The following is an 18836-nucleotide window of genomic DNA, read 5'->3' on the forward strand; positions in this document are numbered from 1 at the left end:
AGGACCTTCACTGCCTTCACTGGTTCTGATTTAAACGAGAGGTAGAGCTGGGTGTCATCTGAATATTGATGAACACCCAGCCCAAACTCCCTGATGATCTCTCCCAGCGGCTTCATATAGATATTAAAAAGCATGGGGGAGAGGACGGAACCCTGAGGCACCCCACAAGTGAGAACCCAGGGGTCTGAACACTCATCCCCCACCACCACTTTCTCAACATGGCCCAGGAGGAAGGAGTGGAACCACTGTATAACAGTGCCCCCAGCTCCCAGCCCCTCTAGACGGTCCAGAAGAATGTTATGGTCAATGGTGTCAAAGGCCGCTGAGAGATCCAGCAGAACTAGGAAACAGCTCTCACCTTTGTCCCTAGCCCACTGGAGATCATAATCAAACCTTTTATTGACATCACATCCAAAACAAATCAATACAGAATTACCACTTCCCCAGTGGCAAAAAACATTTGCTAAAAGAAAGGAGGCAGAGCAGTCTATCGTCACATCTCCTGGGCTCCAGAGAGATCGGACGTCTGCAGTGTATTTCGATGACAAAAAACCAAATAGAGATATTTAGCCACTAACTTGGTGAGCACCTGAACTTTCCCCAGTAATAGGAAATGTATTACCTCCAACTCTGGTTTCCATTTGGGGATGCAGAGTTGATCTAGAAATTGCTGACGGAGATCAGCATATAGATTACAATTAAATAGTGGGTGGACATAGCAGACGACACAGTGATTTTCAAGCAGTTCTCTTTATTCTTAGGCTGGAACAGAACTGAACTGAAGGGCTGAGCCAGCCTGCTTATATAGTATTCAGTAACATGCAACAGTAATGACTCTAGCTACCCAATCCGTGAGCAGCAATCTCAATCCTTCATTTGCATGTGCGGACCTGAGTGAGAACTGCAGCCACATTAGGTAGAGTGAAACTATATACACAACACTCCTAGTGGCCTAGGGTGAGAACTTCAATACATGACAAACCATATGTGTAAGGGTTTCCACCAGGTGGTCTTCACATGGGCAAGTTCTTTCTCCTTCCACCCTGCCTGAGAACCTTCCCCAAAGGTCAGCGAAAATGTCCTTCTTTCTTGAGGGTTAAGCAGAAATTCAAGGTAATTGTGGTTAGTTTCATGTGCCCAAGAAAGATGAAAATAAAGAGGGGAACATGTTTTCTCTGCTGCTACTGTTAGTTCCTGGCTTTCAATATCCCACAACCTAGTTTTTATTATAGCCTTGGCAGATCGTAGGGACATCGATTGGAAAAGTTCCACTGACAGCCCGAGTTGCTGTACCTTATTGTTAAACTGTTGTATTTGCAGTGTAGTTTTTTTGTAGTGTTTGTATTTTGTGTGTGTGTGTGTGTGTGTGTGTGTGTGTGTTTTTCTGTTAAAATTCAATAAATTCTTATTAAAAGTACCTAAGCTGATGAACTATTGAAGTACTTGAAACATGATGTTCTGAAATAAATAAAGACTTGTTTTTGTTGAGCCAAGAGAAAAGAGGCATTTATTTGGTCCAGCGATGTATGGATGCTCATGAGGAGGTGAACTCAGGGAAAAGACAGAACTGACCTGCAGGGTGATAGTTTGTGTCTTGGAGTTTCACTCAGGAGGGGCAAAAGGGCAGAAACCTTGGTAAGGCTACACAGTTGCTAAAAGGGTTTAGCTAACTGATGCAGTGGGGGGATCTAATGAGAGAGAGCCCCAGAACTGACAGCTGAGAGGTATTCTTAACCCAGGAGCCCAGAGCAAAATATATATGTATATAACAGGCCACGACAGCTGGACAAGAGAACCCCGTTACTAAGTTATCCCTAGTTATAATAAAAGGGGATTATCCACACAGACGGACCTCAAGGCATCGAGGTGGGGAGAATAGGAAAAGTGACCCGGAACACCTCAGAAGAAATACACTTAGTAACAGAGGGGTAGTTGGCAGGGAGGTTCATTGCAAGAAGCATTTTGCAATTATATACGATATGCACGTATGACACTGATATTTATATTTATATCTATATCTGATATATTTATATACAGACTACACACAGTACTGGATGAGTTAAACAGATCCTTCATCAAGGATGGGTTGTATTCAACTAAGTTGCACTTGGAGGAGACCCATTGGAATTAATGGACCTCACTTAGTCATGTTCATTCATTGCAACGGGTCTATTCTGAGCAGAACTAACAGTGAATATAACCCTAATCCTTAAAATTGTTGCTAGGAGCACAGTGCAAAAAGGATGGTGCCCTTGATGGCGACCCTTGACTTTGGTCCGCGTCCTCAGAAGAATCTTGCTGCTATTATAGATGGGATGCTGATACAGATGGACCACTGGGTCTCTGGCCCTTCATTTCCCATATCTAGTGCACTTTTGCAATGCATGACCAATTATGCCATCACTTTTTCTGTAGCTCCATGAGTCACATTCTCAAGAAAGTCAAGAGCAAACATGTTCCTTTTGAATTCATGATACTCCTCTCTTGAACATGCATTGGAAATTCATCCTGTGCAACTTGCTCCCAAATATCTTTTTGGGTGAGCCTCCAAAGAGAAATATCAGTAATATTTCCTGTGTTTACTACTTCACCACTTCAAATGGTATCTTCTGTAGCACTTTGTTAACTCTGCCTATTAGTGACGTGTTATATCTCCAGAGTGTTGTGTCCTTGATCAGAGATTCCCTGGGCAAATGTGGTTGTAAAGGCCACCGACAGTGGAAGACAATTGCAACACCAGCAGGGACTTCCACACTGCCTCCAATCCCCTGAAGGACAGAGTGAACAGATGTCTGAACCACTTTCCTTGGATCAACAATCATTTTCCTTGGGTTAATGATTTCTTTCCTGTCTGGTTCTCGGAGGACATGCTGCAGGATGTTGACTCCAGGTACCATATTCCAAGAATGTGGAACATGAACAGGGGGGGAGGTGAAGACATTATTTGGGAAAACGTGGTTCTCAAAGAGGAAGATACCAATCTCTGGATTTTGTTTCTCAAGGTTTTGCATCAAGGTTTTCCAATCCAAATGTTGAATGGGAAGAATAATTTCATCAATGTCATTCAGCAGAACATACCTGCTCCTGTACATATTCCGGTAGACACAGTCATTCAGAGCAGCAATTTGTCCATAGTAGCCAATTTGGGTCCCATCGTTTGTGAAATGCCATTCATTAGAAACATTGAGGTAGGATGTGATTGGCCAGGGCACCACCTCCACAGTCCCTTCCACCACATAGAATTGAAGGACTTTCTCCATCAACTGGCTGCAGCTGTTCTTATAGATCACCACCTTCTGCGCTCCAAGGAGTTTATACATTTCCACGCTCTGTACAAACTGGAGGACATTGTTATAGTCTCCAAACATGGTGGAGATGCACACTGTGAAGTCCACCAGAGTGCTCTGTCGCTGGCGATTTTTTATTTCAAACCATGGTGACATGCCACTGTCGGATCCTTCGCCAGATGACTGCAATGCCATGTAACGAGGCTCACAGTGTGAGGGTTCCAAACATATCAAGTCTGTGACCACATATGGAAATCCAAAACGATCCAAGTGGATCTCTATTGTAGCCTTAGAGATAAAGACCACACCATCAGCTGGGCAACAGAACCAGCAATAGTGGTCCTTAACTTCCTTGTGATGTACAATCCCGATCACTCGAGTCTGCTTTGCCACCCTGTCATCAAAGTATGGAGCGATGATAAAAGATCTGTTGTCACTCAAAGCAGAGATTGAGTTATTGGTGACCCATCCTTTGCAGATGTCTTTTCCTTTCTGTGTAACAGGTTTGGGTAGTAAAGGGTATTTCTGTATCCGGTAGTAGGAAAGTGTCAGAATAGAGGCAAGAGCCACCAGACATACCCCTGTAGCTAAAAAAGTTTTTCTTCGAAAATGGAACATCATCTCCAGCTTGAGATCCACACCAGCATCTGTTCCACTGCTGAGCCTGCAACAGAGAGAAGGTTGTTGAAGTTATTTAATGTTTATTCAATTGTATTATATTTTGAGTTACTGTGAAAAATCTATGCACACATGCTGAAAGCTTGTATTTTTCCACTGCAATATATGTCGTGGGCTAGAATTGTGACTGAGTCATGGATCTTTGGATAGAATTTCATAATTTTTATTTAGGTTTATGAAGTAGCCCATTCAGAGTCACAGAGTTGTTGCAAGCTGACACAGATCTTCTCTGGGTGTTGCCGAAGATGCAAGCAAGCAGGAAACAAAGCGGGGCAAAGTTCATTTATTTTTACCTGGAAAACCTGGTTTGAGATGTTCTAGAGCCTTATACTGGGGCAAGTATATGTAAGAAGGGAAATGTGTAACTGAGACAATGTATCAATTACTGTTTTCATAACATTTAAATCAAGTTTCTGAAGTAAAGCTTTAAAACTTAATTATTGTGATGGAAATTTATTTTTTCCACACAAGAGACCAGAAGAGAGAGAAATATGCAAATATGAATACTTCACTGCAAATATGACTAATTCACAAAGGTGAGGCAGGGAGATCTGTTTGTGGTTATCAACACAGCTCCATTTAATTTCATACTACGACAAAAGGCATGAAACAATCTGACAGTAAATAAATATATTGCCAGTTCTTAAATATGTGTTTGTCAAAATATGCATTCTTCAAATACAGTGTCATATATGCAACAAGAATATATGCTACATCATCTGTATAGCTAGGTGTATATGAATTGAGCTCAGTATTTAAAAATTAACTTCTAAAGCTCTATAGCAGGGGTGGAGAACCTGAAGCCTAGAGGCTGAATGCAGACCTCCAAGCCTCTCTGTTTGTCCCTTGGGGGGGGGGTAGGCCAGACACCCATAAAAGGTGCACTGAGGTGTGGAATTCTTTACTAACTCCTCAGATTGTCAGCTCGCGCTTATAGAGCAAGACTGCGTCCAGTTAGCCAATGGAGAGCCTATGGTCTCAATAACTATCCAGGGTTTATATTTATCCCAGGTCCCTTCATTCCAGGCTGCCAGCACCACTGGCTGAATCAGTGCCTGAAGATGTACACCCAGAAGCCTAATGTGTGCAATTTGGATATGCACTTGTCTTCTACGGAGACCGCTGGCCTGTGGGGGAAGGGTCAGCATCAGTTGCGGAACAAAGGTTCCAGCAAATGGGCCTCAAAAACTTTACTGGAAAAGCTTTTCTGGGAGACTTTGGGTTACCCTTATAACTGGAATACAAATAAATGTTCAGCCAACCACTACACCCCCTTTCCATCTGACTTGGCTTTCCTCTCGGAGCAAGCAGCTAAAGCTTGTGGTTTTCCACATTTCCAAGGGGAAGCAGGGATCCTGAACTACCATCACTTTGATCATCTCTGGGAATTCATGTGGATGAGTCCAAATTGGACTGTTTTCAGCCACTTCTAGCATTCAGTTTTGGACAGTCATCCATATTTTTTTGTTAGGGGAGCTGAAACGAGATCAAGCCCCTGTTCATGCACAGCGGGGACATGATTATCATGTCTGGCTACAGCCGCCTGCTGTACCACGTATGCCCCAGGTTTCTGCCCAACCTGGAGGGGAAGCCTTTGCCTTCCTGTCTGGAGCTGTCTCTCCCAGCTGACCTTCCTGAAGACTCCGTTATGGAGCCCTGCTCTCAAGAGCACAGGCAAGTCTGTGCCAAATATCTGCAAGCATCCTGTATCAACATGACTGTCAGGCAGGTGCTAGCTGACGGTCAGAGCTTCCCAAGAGAAACCAGGACAGAGACCTGGATGTTACCTCCATAGGCTCTTATCATGAGGAGCACAGCAAAATAAAAAAGTACAAGTCTGATAAAGACAGCTGAAACCTGCAGTTTCCCAACCTTCAACATAGACTGTGTTGGTAACAACCCAGGAGCAGCCTGGCGATATGGAGAAGCAACTAAAACAGCAGCATACTAAGTGGATGTATATCAAAATGTTTTGAACTTTGTGGGCCAAAGGACCACTTGTGTTGTGTTATCTCCCAAGGTCACACAACTAAAGAATGCCACTCCGGTGCTTTGGTTAACACTGCCTGAGTATAATATACATTCCCTGGGGGAAAGAAGAGATTCTCATCATATCATACCCACTCCCCTGCCACACTCCCTACTGACCCTGCTTCACAGTGCCCTTGAATGTCTTTGCCAGGCTCAAATGTGTGCTGGAAACTCTGGCAATGCCTCTTACTAGACTGAGTGGAGAGGAATGGGTGAGTGTGAAAATGTTAGCCTTTTATACAAAGGCAACATTTATGCTTTTGCTTCTGGCTCTGCCCACCACTAGCATGTGGCCCCCGGAAGGCTGCCCAATAGGAAATGAGGCCCTTGGGCTGGAAAGGGTTCTACACACACCTGCTATATCGGGGCACCAGTATACCTATGCTGGGTACACATGACAAAGGCATGTTAGTGCTGTTTCCTAACAAGGTGTACTCAAATTGTATTCCAATACAGTGGTACCTCAAGTTACAAATGCCTCAGGTTACAAACGCTTCTAGTTACAAACTCCACTAACCTGGAAGAGTTGCCTCGAGTTGAGAACTTTGCCCCAGGATGAGAAAGGAAATCGTGTGCCGGCAGCGCAGCAGCAACAAGAGGGCCCATTAGCGAAAGCACGCCTCTAGTTAAGAACAGTTTCAGGTTAAGAACGGACCTCCGGAACAAATTAAGTTGTGGTACCTCTAGGGCTCCTAATCTGGGACGGGGGGCAGAAGCAACTTTAGTCCACATTGCTTTTAAAATTGGGTCTAGTGGCATGACTCAGATAGAGTAATTTTTGTTGTATATATTTCAACAATCCCATAGTTTGAGAGTCAGTAGCACAGAGGTTGTAAAAGTTCACATTTATACTAAATAAGTAAGCAGATGAGACACACCAAAGACCTCAAATCTATAACATGCAAAGCAGCAGGACATAAGCAAAATTAATTAATTAATTAAAAAATCAGTAAAAACAGCAATTACCAGAGAAAAGAAAAGCCATCAGCCAAAGATAAAACCCTCCAAACAGCTTCAACTAACTCCTAATGTCTTCTGAAAGATCCAGGCTTATGTACTTCCTACATATATTATTAAAATGTTACTACCATTAAGCAAAGCACATTTTTTATGTTTTTCAGAGACCACCAAGGAGTGTAATTAACACATTTAGCACAGCAAGACAAAGGTAAAATGGGACACAGTACCTGCTTTTGTCTTCAGGTCACACAGGAAAGTGCCAATTGTCTATTTCTCTCCTCCTTTTCACCCTACAAATAAAAAACTAGAAAATCCCCAGAGCAAGCATGTTTCAAAAACATTTTCTGGATCAGAAAAGTTAATGCAAAGTATCCCCAGCTCTTCCAATCTATCCCAAAAATATGTATAAGACCATCAGCCAGTCTGATGTCTTGTCTTGTTCATCCCAGGAGAAAAGTAGGAAATGAGAAGATCCAGAGATGCATCAGAGTATGCAAAATATTTTAGCTAGAGCATGACATAAAATTTGAGCTTAGTGGAAAAACAAGCCTAACAAGTGGCTGAGGAAAGTAGATCATAATCTGCTGTTCTTTGAAGGAAAGACTGGCTGAGATTCCCAATCTGACTGCGATGTTGACCCAGAAATAGAGAGAGAAGAGACATCATGAATTGGAGGGGAGAGCTTTCAATATGCAGTTCACATTCTCCTGATCTCTCCCTCTCTCCTTTTCATCTACCATATTTTTCGCTCCATAGGGCGCACCGGACCATAGGGCGCACCTCGTTTTTAGAGGAGGAAACAAGAAAAAAAATATTTTTTCTGGTTTTCCTCTTCTAAAAGCCCTGTTTTTTTGAGGATCAGCTAAAGGTTTTGCAGCTTTTTGCAAAGGGAAAAGCCCTGTTTTTTTGAGGATCAGCTAAAAGTTTTGCAGCTTTTTTGCAAAGGGAAAAGCCCTGTTTTTTTGAGGATCAGCTAAAGGTTTTGCAGCTTTTTTGCAAAGGGAAAAGCCCTGTTTTTTTGAGGATCAGCTAAAGGTTTTGCAGCTTTTTTGCAAAGGGAAAAGCCCTGTTTTTTTGAGGATCAGCTAAAGGTTTTGCAGCTTTTTTGCAAAGGGAAAAACCCTGTTTTTTTAGGATCAGCTAAACTTTTTGCAGCTTTTTTTGCAAAGGGGGAAAAGCAAAGCTCCTTTTGCAAAGGGGGAGAAGCAAAGAGGAAATGCCCCATTTTTATGGGGTTCAACTCACATTTCTGCAGCTTCTAAAGGAAAGGGAGACCTTTCCACAGTTTCCAGACAGATAATCTAATCAGCCAGTCACATGTCGCTGGGGAAACAAACAACCTCCCTCTGCAGCACATTCAACAATGGAGGGCAGGGCTGAAAGGGAGCCGGGACTCTTATCTCTCTCCCAATCTCTTGCTGATCAGCTGCTGAGCTGGGTCCTTTCAACACTCCCTTTTCTCTTTATAAAATAAAAAGCATGATCCACTTTTGGCCCCTGGGCAATTCAGCTCCAGGGACCGGAATTCAATTCAAACTTTATTTGCGTAGCCGACTGGCCATAGCATCTAAAAGACAAACACCAACAAAAATACAACAAATATGGCTACCAATAAAACCTTATAACCTATTAAAACTCAAGATAATAGCTCCTTGGACCTTAACATAAATAGTAAAGTGATAATAATAATGATAATAATAAAATCCTATGCTGGGAATCCGGATGTCTACACTGTTGTCATTCAGATAGCAGCTCTCAATCTCATTGCTCTCTCGATAAATCTGGCAACCTTCTCTGTTATCGAGCTGTTCTGGTCGGCTAGAAGTGAAAACAATTTGGCTTCACAAGAGCGGCCCGGGATGGCAGATAGGAGTGGCGTGATGGTCTCATCTCTCAGGTCTTTATATAGGGGGCAGGACAAGAGTACGTGCGACACAGTCTCTACATAGCCGGATCCACAGGGGCATAGCCGGATCTCGATTGGAATTTTTTGGTATCTACCTTCAAGAACAGCTGAGGGTAACATATTTAGCCTGGCCAGTGTAAAGGGACCACCATTCGCTCCATAAGACGCACAGATATTTCCCCTTACTTTTTAGGAGGAAAAAAGTGTGTCTTATTGAGCGAAAAATACGGTAATCCAGGTGTCACCCTACCTGTCCTGAGCAGCTGTTTGGAACCAGTAATGAGTTCAATTTGGGTGAATGAACTGAAGCTTGATCCAGGCAAATAAGAAACGCTGTTAGATGACTACAACATGCCGGATTCAGGTCTGCCACTGAGTTGTTGTTGTTCAGTCGTTCAGTCGTGTCCGACTCTTCGTGACCAGAGCATGCCAGGCACACCTATCCTCCCCTGCCTCCCGCAGTATGGCCAAACAGAGTTGCATCTTCAAATTACATTTTTGACAAGATGCGGTCTATAAATATTATTTATAAATAAACTGGGAGGAGATTTCAAGCCACTCAGAAGCATCCACACAGATGATAGATCGTTGACTAGGATCAGCTGAATAGGGGTCAAATTTTCAGTTCTTGGGGTTTTTCCAGATGGCCTGTTTATGGAGCATTTGTTCTGATTTGTATGCAGGGTGCTTATATGACAATGAACATTTTTCCTGTGTTCAAGTTTATTTGCTTCTGGGCTGTTTCTAAGTGTTCTCATGGACTATTCGTTCATCCCATACTTTTCTATGCATTTCCCAGTCACTTAACACACACACAAAGTCTGGCTCTTTTTTAAGAGCAGAGTTGTGGTTCTAGAGTGACAGAGAACTTTAATCTCAACCCTAGGATTTGCTGCCCTCAGAACAGTGAAACTCATAAACATCTTGGTTAGCTGCCAGTCTGTTTCTGAGTAAGTGTCCAGAGTGTGTTAAGGATAAGGTTGCCATCTTTATTCTGGCAAAATACAGGACAGGGTGTGGGGGACGATTTTTCTCCAACCTGGTGCTGAATGACTTTTAAGCTATACAATACAATACAATACAATACACACACACACACACACACACACACACTCACACGTAAATCTGACTGTGCTTTGCTACCCAGAGTTTAAATACATGATCTTTCACACACATGCAGTACTGTACAACCATACATGCAGGCCAGGACAAAATAAACAAATAAACAGAGGAGCATATTCTGATGAGGGGGTGAACTTTGTTCCACATGTTAAATTTCTGGGAAAAAAATAGAAAATAAAAGACAGACTGTGGGGGGAGGAGAGACCTTCTGGGGAGCTACTCCTCTCCCACCCTCCTCCCTCAAATATAATGCAGATAACTATGATCAGAACTGGAACTTCTGGGCTACATTGAGGCGAAACCGTTTGTTTCTAGAGACTCGGACCCTGCTACTCTCAGGGGATCATGGCCTGGTGACTAGAGAAATAATCTATTTGGTGGTGGTATCCCCACTGATAGAACATAGGAAACTGTCTTATCCTGAGTCGGACCATTGGTCTATCTGGGGGAGGGAAAAATAGATTTCTGTTTATAACGAAAATAAAATATCTGTGCCAAATTAAGGCATACAAAGTCCTCCCTACAATTTCAAAGGCAAATGTCACCAATCCACTATAAATTCTTTAATTGCAGTGCTTCAACTGCCAGCCATTTCTTAGGGAACATGTGAAGCGTTTATTCCTTTATTTTAAATGGAGCCTTACATTATCTACTCAGAAGTAAGTCCTACTGTATTGTTGTTGTTGTTCAGTTGTTCAGTCGTGTCCGACTCCTCATGACCCCATGGACCAGAGCACGCCAGGCACCCCTATCTTTCATTGCTTCCCACAGTTTGGCCAAACTCATGCTAGTCGCTTTGAGAACACTGTGTCCAACCATCTCATCCTCTGTCGTCCCCTTCTTCCCTTCTGTATTAAGTGGAGCTTAATCCCTGGTGACTCGGTAAAGGCTGGGCAGCCTTACACTGCAATCCAAAGCATTTTTATGCGGGTAGCACTGTGGTCTAAACCACAGAGCCTAGGGCTTGCCGATCAGAAGGGTGGTGGTTTGAATCCCCGTGACAGGATGAGCTCCCATTGTTCAGTCCCTGCTCCTGCCAACCTAGCAGTTCGAAAGAATGTCAAAGTGCAAGTAGATAAATAGGTACTGCTCCGGCGGGAAAGTAAACGATGTTTCCTTGTGCTGCTCTGGTTCGCCAGAAGCGGCTTAGTCATGCTGGCCACATGACCCAGAAGCTGTCTGCGGACAAACACTGGTTCCCTTGGCCAGTAAATTTAAGGAAGATTGAAAAATGTTTGTAGAATATTTGAAGAATCATTGTAAACTGGTTAGAGTAAATCCAGCAGTAAAATATATGTTGATTTAAACAGAGAAAGGGAAAAACATGGAATAGAATATGCAGCAGTAAGGGGTAATCAGAAGGAACCATGGAAGGGTGTGTGTGTTTAATTCAGTGTTTCGCTTTGTTTATGTGATCATGGAAAATTATAAATAAAACTTTAAAAATAAAATAAAATTTTATTTCATTCCCTTTATCTGTGGAAGGTGGTGTAATTGGTTCAAGGGGACCAATGTAGGTGTGTATATGACATTGTTTTATTGAGGCTCCAGTACTTTGGCCACCTCATGAGAAGAGAAGACTCCCTGGAAAAGACCCTGATGTTGGGAAAAATGGAGGGCACAAGGAGAAGGGGACGACAGAGGATGAGATGGTTGGACAGTGTTCTCGAAGCTACTAACATGAGTTTGGCCAAACTGCAAGAGGCAGTGAAGGATAGGCGTGCCTGGCATGCTCTGGTCCATGGGGTCACGAAGAGTCGGACACAACTGAATGACTGAACAACAACAACAACAATATGACATCTATGTATGTAGCAAGATCAAATGTGGGAGAAGCCATCTGATGTATAATTAGATGTTCCTATTTTCATTGGAGATATGTTGGAGCATGTACATTGCACAATCAGTGCCTAGACTAGGTTCTCTTGAGTGTTTACACTCTCTCACACAGGCCAGACCAGCAAAACTTGTTCGGGGTTTCAACCATGTGGACAAAGTTGTGGATCAACAGGGCCCTTCAGCTACTCTAACCTGTTTTGGATGCTGTTGCTTAAAGAGAGCAATATTAAGCAACAACTAAAAGAAGCAGTGAACTCCCTGGCAATGACTCACATGGATTTGGGGCAGGAATTTCCATGCTTCCTTTTCCCTCTGCAAGAAGTATGTCCTTGGGTTGCAACATGAGAACAGGTCTTTTCTGCAGTGACTCCCCAGGGAGGTTCGCTTGGCGCCTTTGGATGATTAATATTCTACAGTTACAGGTGGGTAGCCGTGTTGGTCTGCCATAGTCAAAACAAAATCGAAAATTCTTTCTAGTAGCACCTTAGAGACCAACTGAGTTTGTTCCTGGTATGAGCTTTCGTGTGCATGCACACTTCTTCAGATACCTACAGCCTTTTAAATATTCTACAGCCTTTTAAATGTGTTTGTGGGAGGGTAAGACTTTGGAAAACATCTGCCTGAAACCCTGTAGATCAGCTGCCAGTCAATATAGACAAACTCAAGTTAGATTTGGTCTGACTGAAGACTTGTCCATACATACTTCTGCTAGTGCTGCACTTAGAAAGCATGGGTCGGAGCAGTTTTCCACTTGACTCATGCTTTCTAGGCACAGGTTGGAGCAGTTTCCCCTCTGACAAGATCCTTTCCAATGGAAAATCCACTCTTTAGTGATAAATTGGAACAAAGGACAATCCAGGGAAAACCCGGTGTTATGTACTGAGTTGAATAGGATCCAAAACGCAGCAGTCTGATTGGTCCTAGAACAATAGGATTCACAATGCAGCAGTCTGATTGGTCCTAGAACAATAGGATCCAGAATGCAGCAGTCTGATTGGTCCACAGGAGCCACCCAATCCAGCTCCAGATGGAGGTGAATCCACAACCCAATTGGCATACAGGAGTATTCCGGAATTAGCCAATCACGTGGGGCCCATTGTGTAAATAGTGTATATAAAGCAGACGTTTTTGGGGGAACTGCATTCCTCGCTACAATGAATAAAGAGCATGAAATCCACACTTGACTCCAAGTATATTTCACTAGCGATGAAGGTGGGATCCCGCTGAGCTCACCGACACACACAGCACCACTGCCTGCCGCATCGCTGTCTCGCACCGTGTATCCAGGCTTCAGCTCCGGGACACAAGGAACTCAGAATGGCAACCAACAGCAGCATCTCGCCGTTCAACCCAGCATCAGGAGACTGGGAAGGGTACGCCTCCCGTTTCACCTTCCTCCTAGAAGCTAAAGGGGTCACCGACGACGCCAAGAAGAGGGCGATATTCTTCAGTGTCTGCAGAGAGGAGACGTTCGAAATGTGCCTGAAGACGTTGCTACCATTCCCTACTAAACAATAATGGAACAGCTGAAGGGGCACTTCTCACCGCAGCCCTCGGTGGTGGCTCATCGAAATGCCTTCTACTCAAAGTGGCAAGCCCCTGGAGAAACCATAACTGGATTTGTGACCTCCCTCCGCCAAGCCGCTTGGTTCTACAACTTCTCAGAGTTGGAGCACATGCTTCGTGACCGCCAGTGATCAGCCATGTCCTCGCTACCCTGGCTGGGTCAAATTTTTTTTGGAAAGCTGGACTTGGCCCAAGCCTATCAACAGCTGCCGATGGATGAGGCCACAGCAGAGGCACAGACGATTGTGACGCATAGAGGAGTGTTCAAGGTAAAGCGGCTGCAATTCGGTGTCAGCATGGCACCAGGCATATTCCATAATCTAATGGACTCTCTCCTTTAAGGGATTCCTGGCGTCACCCCCTTCTTCAATGATGTGCTGATTGCCGGGCCCACGCCAGAGGAGTTTGAGGACCGCCTCTGCACCGTTTCCAGACAGCGGGTCTCAAGGTGAAGCAGGAAAAGTGTCTACTAGGAGTGCCTCAGGTGGACTTCCTGGGATTTATGGTGGACGCAGAAGGGGTCCACCCAACTGGGGACAAGATACGGGCCATTTGTGATGCCCCAGTGCCCAAGGGCAAGACTGAACCTCAGGCCTTCTTGGGACTATTGAACTTTTACCATGCCTTCCTCCCCCATAAGGCGGCGGTAGCGGAGCCCCTACACAGACTCCTGGACAAGCGGGCCCCTTGGGTGTGGGGCCAGTGCCAGGAGACCGCATTCCAGGCAGTCAAGAACTTGCTCGTCTCAAACTCGGTCTTGGCACACTTTGACGAGAGGCTGCTGGTGGTGCTAGCATGCGACGCCTCGCCCTACAGCATCGGCGCTGTCCTGGGACACCAACTCCCAGATGGAAGAGAGGTGCCGGTAGCATACTTTCCCCAGGCGCTCGCCACAGCCGAGCGGAACTACTCGCAAATCGACAAGGAGGGTCTGGCAATCATGAAGGGAGTAAAAAAAGTCCATGATTTTTTGTACAGGCGGCCCTTTACCGTGGTGACTGACCACAAGCCATTGCTTGGCTTGTTTGCCCCCGAAAAACAGACCCCCCAAGTGCTGTCTCCTTGCGTCCAGAGGTGCTCAATTTTCCTTGCCGGCTACCATTATGCACTGATTCACCGCCCTGGGAAGGCGATGGGCCACGCGGACGCCCTCAGCAGGCTACCACTACCAGAAACAAGCCCCGACCCAGCGCCCGTGCAAGAGGTTATGAGGCTGGAGCTGCTTCCCGACCGCCCCATTCAGGCACAAGAAGTTGCACACCATTCCAAGAAAGATAGGGTCATCTCCTGGGTCCTGGACTGGGTGTGGAGGGGATGGCCCAGCAACAGCCTTGGGCCAGAATTTGCTGGCTACACAACCTGTAAACATGAACTGTCAGCCCACAAGGGGTGCCTGTTTTGGGGAAGCAGGGTCGTCATTCCTAGCCCCTCTGCAAAAGGGTCCTTACAGCCCTATATGAGACACACCCAGGGGTAGTGAGAATGAAGGCCCTCGCCAGGAGTTATGTGTGGTGGCCGAGGATTGATAGAGAGATAGAGAGATAGAGGCCTGGGTCAAACACTGCCAGGCCTGCCAAGAATCCCACCCGGATCCCCCAAGGGCCCCAGTCCAGTCCTGGGAGTCCACCTGAGCACCATGGTCACGCCTGCACGTGGACTTCGTGGGCCCCTTCCAGGGGAAAACATTCTTCATAGTGGTGGACTCCTACACCAAATGGTTGGAAGTCGCACTGGTACCATCCACTTCTACGTCCGCAGCCATCCAGGTACTACTCAGGCTGTTTGCAACCCATGGGCTCCCTGACACTCTCGTCTCAGACAATGGAACCGCATTTACGTCAGAAGAATTCCAGACCTTCACAGCGCAGAACGCCATTCGCCACATACGCTCGGCGCCATTCCACCCTGCCACCAATGGCCAAGCAGAGCGCATGGTGCGGACCACCAAGGACACCCTTCGCCGCATGACGCAAGGAGACTGGGAGTACCGCCTCGCCACATTCCTTCTAGCACAGCACAGCACCCCCAGCTCAATGACTGGCCCCGCTGAACTACTAATGGGCCGGCGCCTCACAATCAGACTGGACCGCCTTCACCCCGACAGAGCTCATGATGAGGTAGTGGTGGGGGAAGGCAGGAACCCCTGGACCTTTGTGGCCCAAGACCCAGTGTATGCAAAGAATTTTGGGGCAGGCCCGGCATGGGTACCCGCCAGTCACCAGGGTGACTGGCCCCGGTCATACGAGGTGCTAACGGGGGGGGCAATGCTGGCGCCGCTACTATGACCAGCTACGGCGATGATTCCTGGGAGAAAACCAGGAGGAGGACAGGTCAGAGGAGTCCCAAGGGAACAGTGGGGCAGTGAGACCTGTAGAGCAGGAGGGGCCAGCAGGGGAGGCAGAATTAGTAAATACTGAGAGGACCCGCGAGGCCGAATGGGCACCGGAACCAGAGCCACGACTGAGTGAGCCGATTGCGCCAGACCAAACGGCCCCATCAGAGCCAGCAGCCTCGGAACACGAGCCAGAACCTAAACCCGACCAGGGAACACCCCAGGCCACAACGCATACGTAGGTGGTCAGCGTACCTTGAGGACTATGAATGCAACCTCCCGGGCAGGACTAGAACTTAGAGGGGAGGGGTGTTATGTACTGAGTTGAATAGGATCCAAAACGCAGCAGTCTGATTGGTCCTAGAACAATAGGATCCAGAATGCAGCAGTCTGATTGGTCTGCAGGAGCCACCCAATCTAGCTCCAGGTGGAAGTGAATCCGCTCCCCAACTGCTTTACACTTCTTTAGAGAAACCTGCTGTGGTATTTGCACCAGCTCCTTTCCCGAAATCTCTCTCAGCAGGGACATACAGAATTGATTATTTGCTAGGGTGAGTGCCCAGGTGGGAAAGGGTTCTTGCATTTTTAACAGTTATGCAGAATGGGGATGTAGGGTTGTAAAGGCTAATAAGAGGAAAGGGCTTTTGGTCCCAAACCCTGCAAGTTCTTTTTCCACTCAGAGAGACTCCTAGAGTTTCTGCCACAGCTTGTGTTAATAGTTCCAGCCACAGTTTGGAGGAAAAAGAAGAAAATCCGAAACCATCAGATAACATCTTTATTCAGGACCAAATAAACTGCACAAAATGATACGCAAGTTTTTCAAAACTATTCATTGGACAGGATGTTAAGCTACAAAGTAGTGGAAAGGGGGAGGAATAGAGAAATATTTTCAGTGAATTACAGTTCCTAGGATTCTTTGAAGAAAGCCATGAAAGTTATGAGTATGAGCTTAGTGCAATCTATAGTGTAGATGTAAGTCCAGGTAACAGTGAATAGGAACTGATGTCTGGGGAAAATATGCTTTAAAAAAAATTCCTTAGAATAACAACTTTACTGAGCATACACTAGGTGGTTGTACATTTCTAATTGTAGAATGAAGTTCTACAAATTTAGCATATGGAATGTACCAGTACTTTGTTAGTAAGTAATTTTGTATGTGTAAAAATACCACTGTTTATAAAAGCTACAATGCCTCCCTAGAATTTATTCCATCTAAACTTGGAACTCTTTCTAGGGAATTGTTTTTTAAGTATGTTGTTAACATTATTAATCAAAGAAACATTGTATCTCCAGATCGTTGTGTCCCTAATGAGGTATTTTCCAGGGATCTCTTTTTCAACATACTGTCTGCAATGATAAAGAATTGCAATCTCTTTGGGAACTACCAGCGTCTTACTATAACCTTTGAGAATGGTGTGGACTGAAGTCTGAACCACAGCTCTTGGATTAACAATCATCTTTCTCTGATTACTGAACTTAAGTTTAATGGGCTCTCTGTAAATATGCTGCAGTATATTAGTTCCTGGGACCATTTTCCAGGATGAAATGTTGAGTGTGTCTGTAGAGGAAAAGACATGCTGAGGAAATAAATGGTTCTCAAACAAGAAGATGCCTGTCTCTGGATTTCGTTTCTCAAGATCGCTTATCATTGTTTTCCAACTCAGATGCTTAATGGGTAGGATAATTTCATCAATGTCATTAAGAACCACATATTTGCTCCTGTACATATTGCGGTAGATGCAATCATTTAGGACTGTAGCTTTCCCATAGTCCCAGTCTTTGAAAGAATACCAGAAAGAAGAGAAATTAACATATGAAAAAATTGGCCATGGAATAATATCAATGGTACCTTCTGCAACATAAAATTCCAATACTTTCTCTATGAGTTGACTGCAGTTGTACATGTAGACCAGCACTTTCTGTGCACCAAGAATTTTATACATTTCCATGCTTTGTATGAACTGCAAGACATTGCTGTAGTTTCCAAACATGACAGGGAGACAAAGAGTGAATTCAGCAGAAAATGAATCCTTGGGCACACGGTTTTTAATTTCAAACCTTGGTAGCTTGTCGATATTCCCTCTAGGAGATGAATGAATTGACACGTATTTTGGAGAGCACTTTCTGGGTTCCAAGCACACGATATCAGCTGGACCAAAAGGGAAACCAGTTCTATCCAAGTGAATGTCTATGGCTGCTCTTATTATGGAGACATGGCCATCATGACTACAGCAAAACCAACAATAAAGGTCCTGTATTTTCTTGTAGCGCACTACTGCAATCACACGAGTTAGGTTTCCTTGTCTGTCATCGTGATATGGTGAAACGATGAATGTTTTATTATATTTTAAAGCTGTTATTGTATCATTGGCAATCTCACCTTTGCAGAGATCAGTTGACTGTATTGTTTGTGGCAGGAAAGGGGTTTGCAACAGCCACAAGTATGCTTCAAAGGACAGAACAATTAGAAAAGAAACTACCACCATAACATTCTTTCTTCTACAGCAATACATCTTCAACTCCTGACCTTGCAACAAAATGCCTGTAACTGAAAGGGAAAAGCAAGGAGAAAATGTTATTATCAACTTACTCAAAACCAAGAAACCAATTTTAAGGAGTCTTAAATAAAGATGCTTAACAAGGCCTTAAAATCTTGAATAATTGTGACACTGGAATACATGCCAACTCATAATGATGTGTGATCAGCTCTCTCATACAGTATATGAAATATCTTCCCAGTGTGTGCTTGAAAGGAATTCACACTCCCTAACCATAAATTAGTCGTTTAGCTCCTCACACTCCTACTAAGAGGGACTTTGCTTTGTTCACCTGGAGAGGGTGGGGGTGGGAAAAGAGGAATTTAAATAAGCTTCCCTTCTGCTATAAATGAGCCCCACTCAATTTCTGTATCTCCTCCCCTCCCCAACATCAATAAATGTGGTATAATTATTCTATATCCTGTATAGGCAACAAGACAATATAATCCCTGCCCAAACAACAAAAATTACTCCAGCATTATAGATGAGCTCTCTGACCCGTGTTAAAAAGCTATACCACACCCCAATGAAAAAGTTATTAGCCCCATACTTATTTATGAGGGTTTATCTCATTCCCC

The 18836-nt window shown here is 44.7% G+C and overlaps 2 protein-coding genes and 1 pseudogene across 2 annotated transcripts; 1 reads left to right on the top strand and 2 right to left on the bottom strand.

The window, feature by feature from the left end:
• Positions 1 to 2465: 2465 nt before the first annotated feature.
• On the bottom strand, positions 2466 to 7412 carry LOC117040349. The gene is made up of 2 exons (XM_033138069.1): positions 7184 to 7412; positions 2466 to 3951 (listed from the first exon to the last, which is right to left on the bottom strand). The coding sequence occupies exon 2, from the start codon at positions 3906 to 3908 to the stop codon at positions 2583 to 2585; it is 1326 nt and encodes a 441-aa protein (XP_032993960.1). The 5' UTR covers positions 3909 to 3951; positions 7184 to 7412; the 3' UTR covers positions 2466 to 2582.
• LOC117040350 lies at positions 4880 to 5819 on the top strand (annotated as a pseudogene).
• Positions 7413 to 16478: 9066 nt separating the features above from the next.
• Positions 16479 to 18249, bottom strand: LOC117040372 (beta-1,4-galactosyltransferase galt-1-like). Its single transcript, XM_033138104.1, has 2 exons — positions 18102 to 18249; positions 16479 to 17867 (listed from the first exon to the last, which is right to left on the bottom strand). The coding sequence occupies exons 1-2, from the start codon at positions 18232 to 18234 to the stop codon at positions 16918 to 16920; spliced, it is 1083 nt and encodes a 360-aa protein (XP_032993995.1). The 5' UTR covers positions 18235 to 18249; the 3' UTR covers positions 16479 to 16917.
• Positions 18250 to 18836: the final 587 nt, after the last annotated feature.

The sequence above is a fragment of the Lacerta agilis genome, chromosome Z (genome assembly GCF_009819535.1).
Source record: "Lacerta agilis isolate rLacAgi1 chromosome Z, rLacAgi1.pri, whole genome shotgun sequence".
NCBI lineage: Eukaryota > Metazoa > Chordata > Lepidosauria > Squamata > Lacertidae > Lacerta > Lacerta agilis.

Coding starts and splice junctions, on each gene's coding strand:
- LOC117040349 (XM_033138069.1), bottom strand. CDS start 3,908: ATGATGTTCCATTTTCGAAGAAAAACTTTTTTAGCTACAGGGGTATGT.
- LOC117040372 (XM_033138104.1), bottom strand. CDS start 18,234: ATGTATTGCTGTAGAAGAAAGAATGTTATGGTGGTAGTTTCTTTTCTA. Junction 17,868..18,101: donor GTCAACTGATCTCTGCAAAG/GTGAGATTGCCA, acceptor TTGGTCCAGCTG/ATATCGTGTGCTTGGAACCC.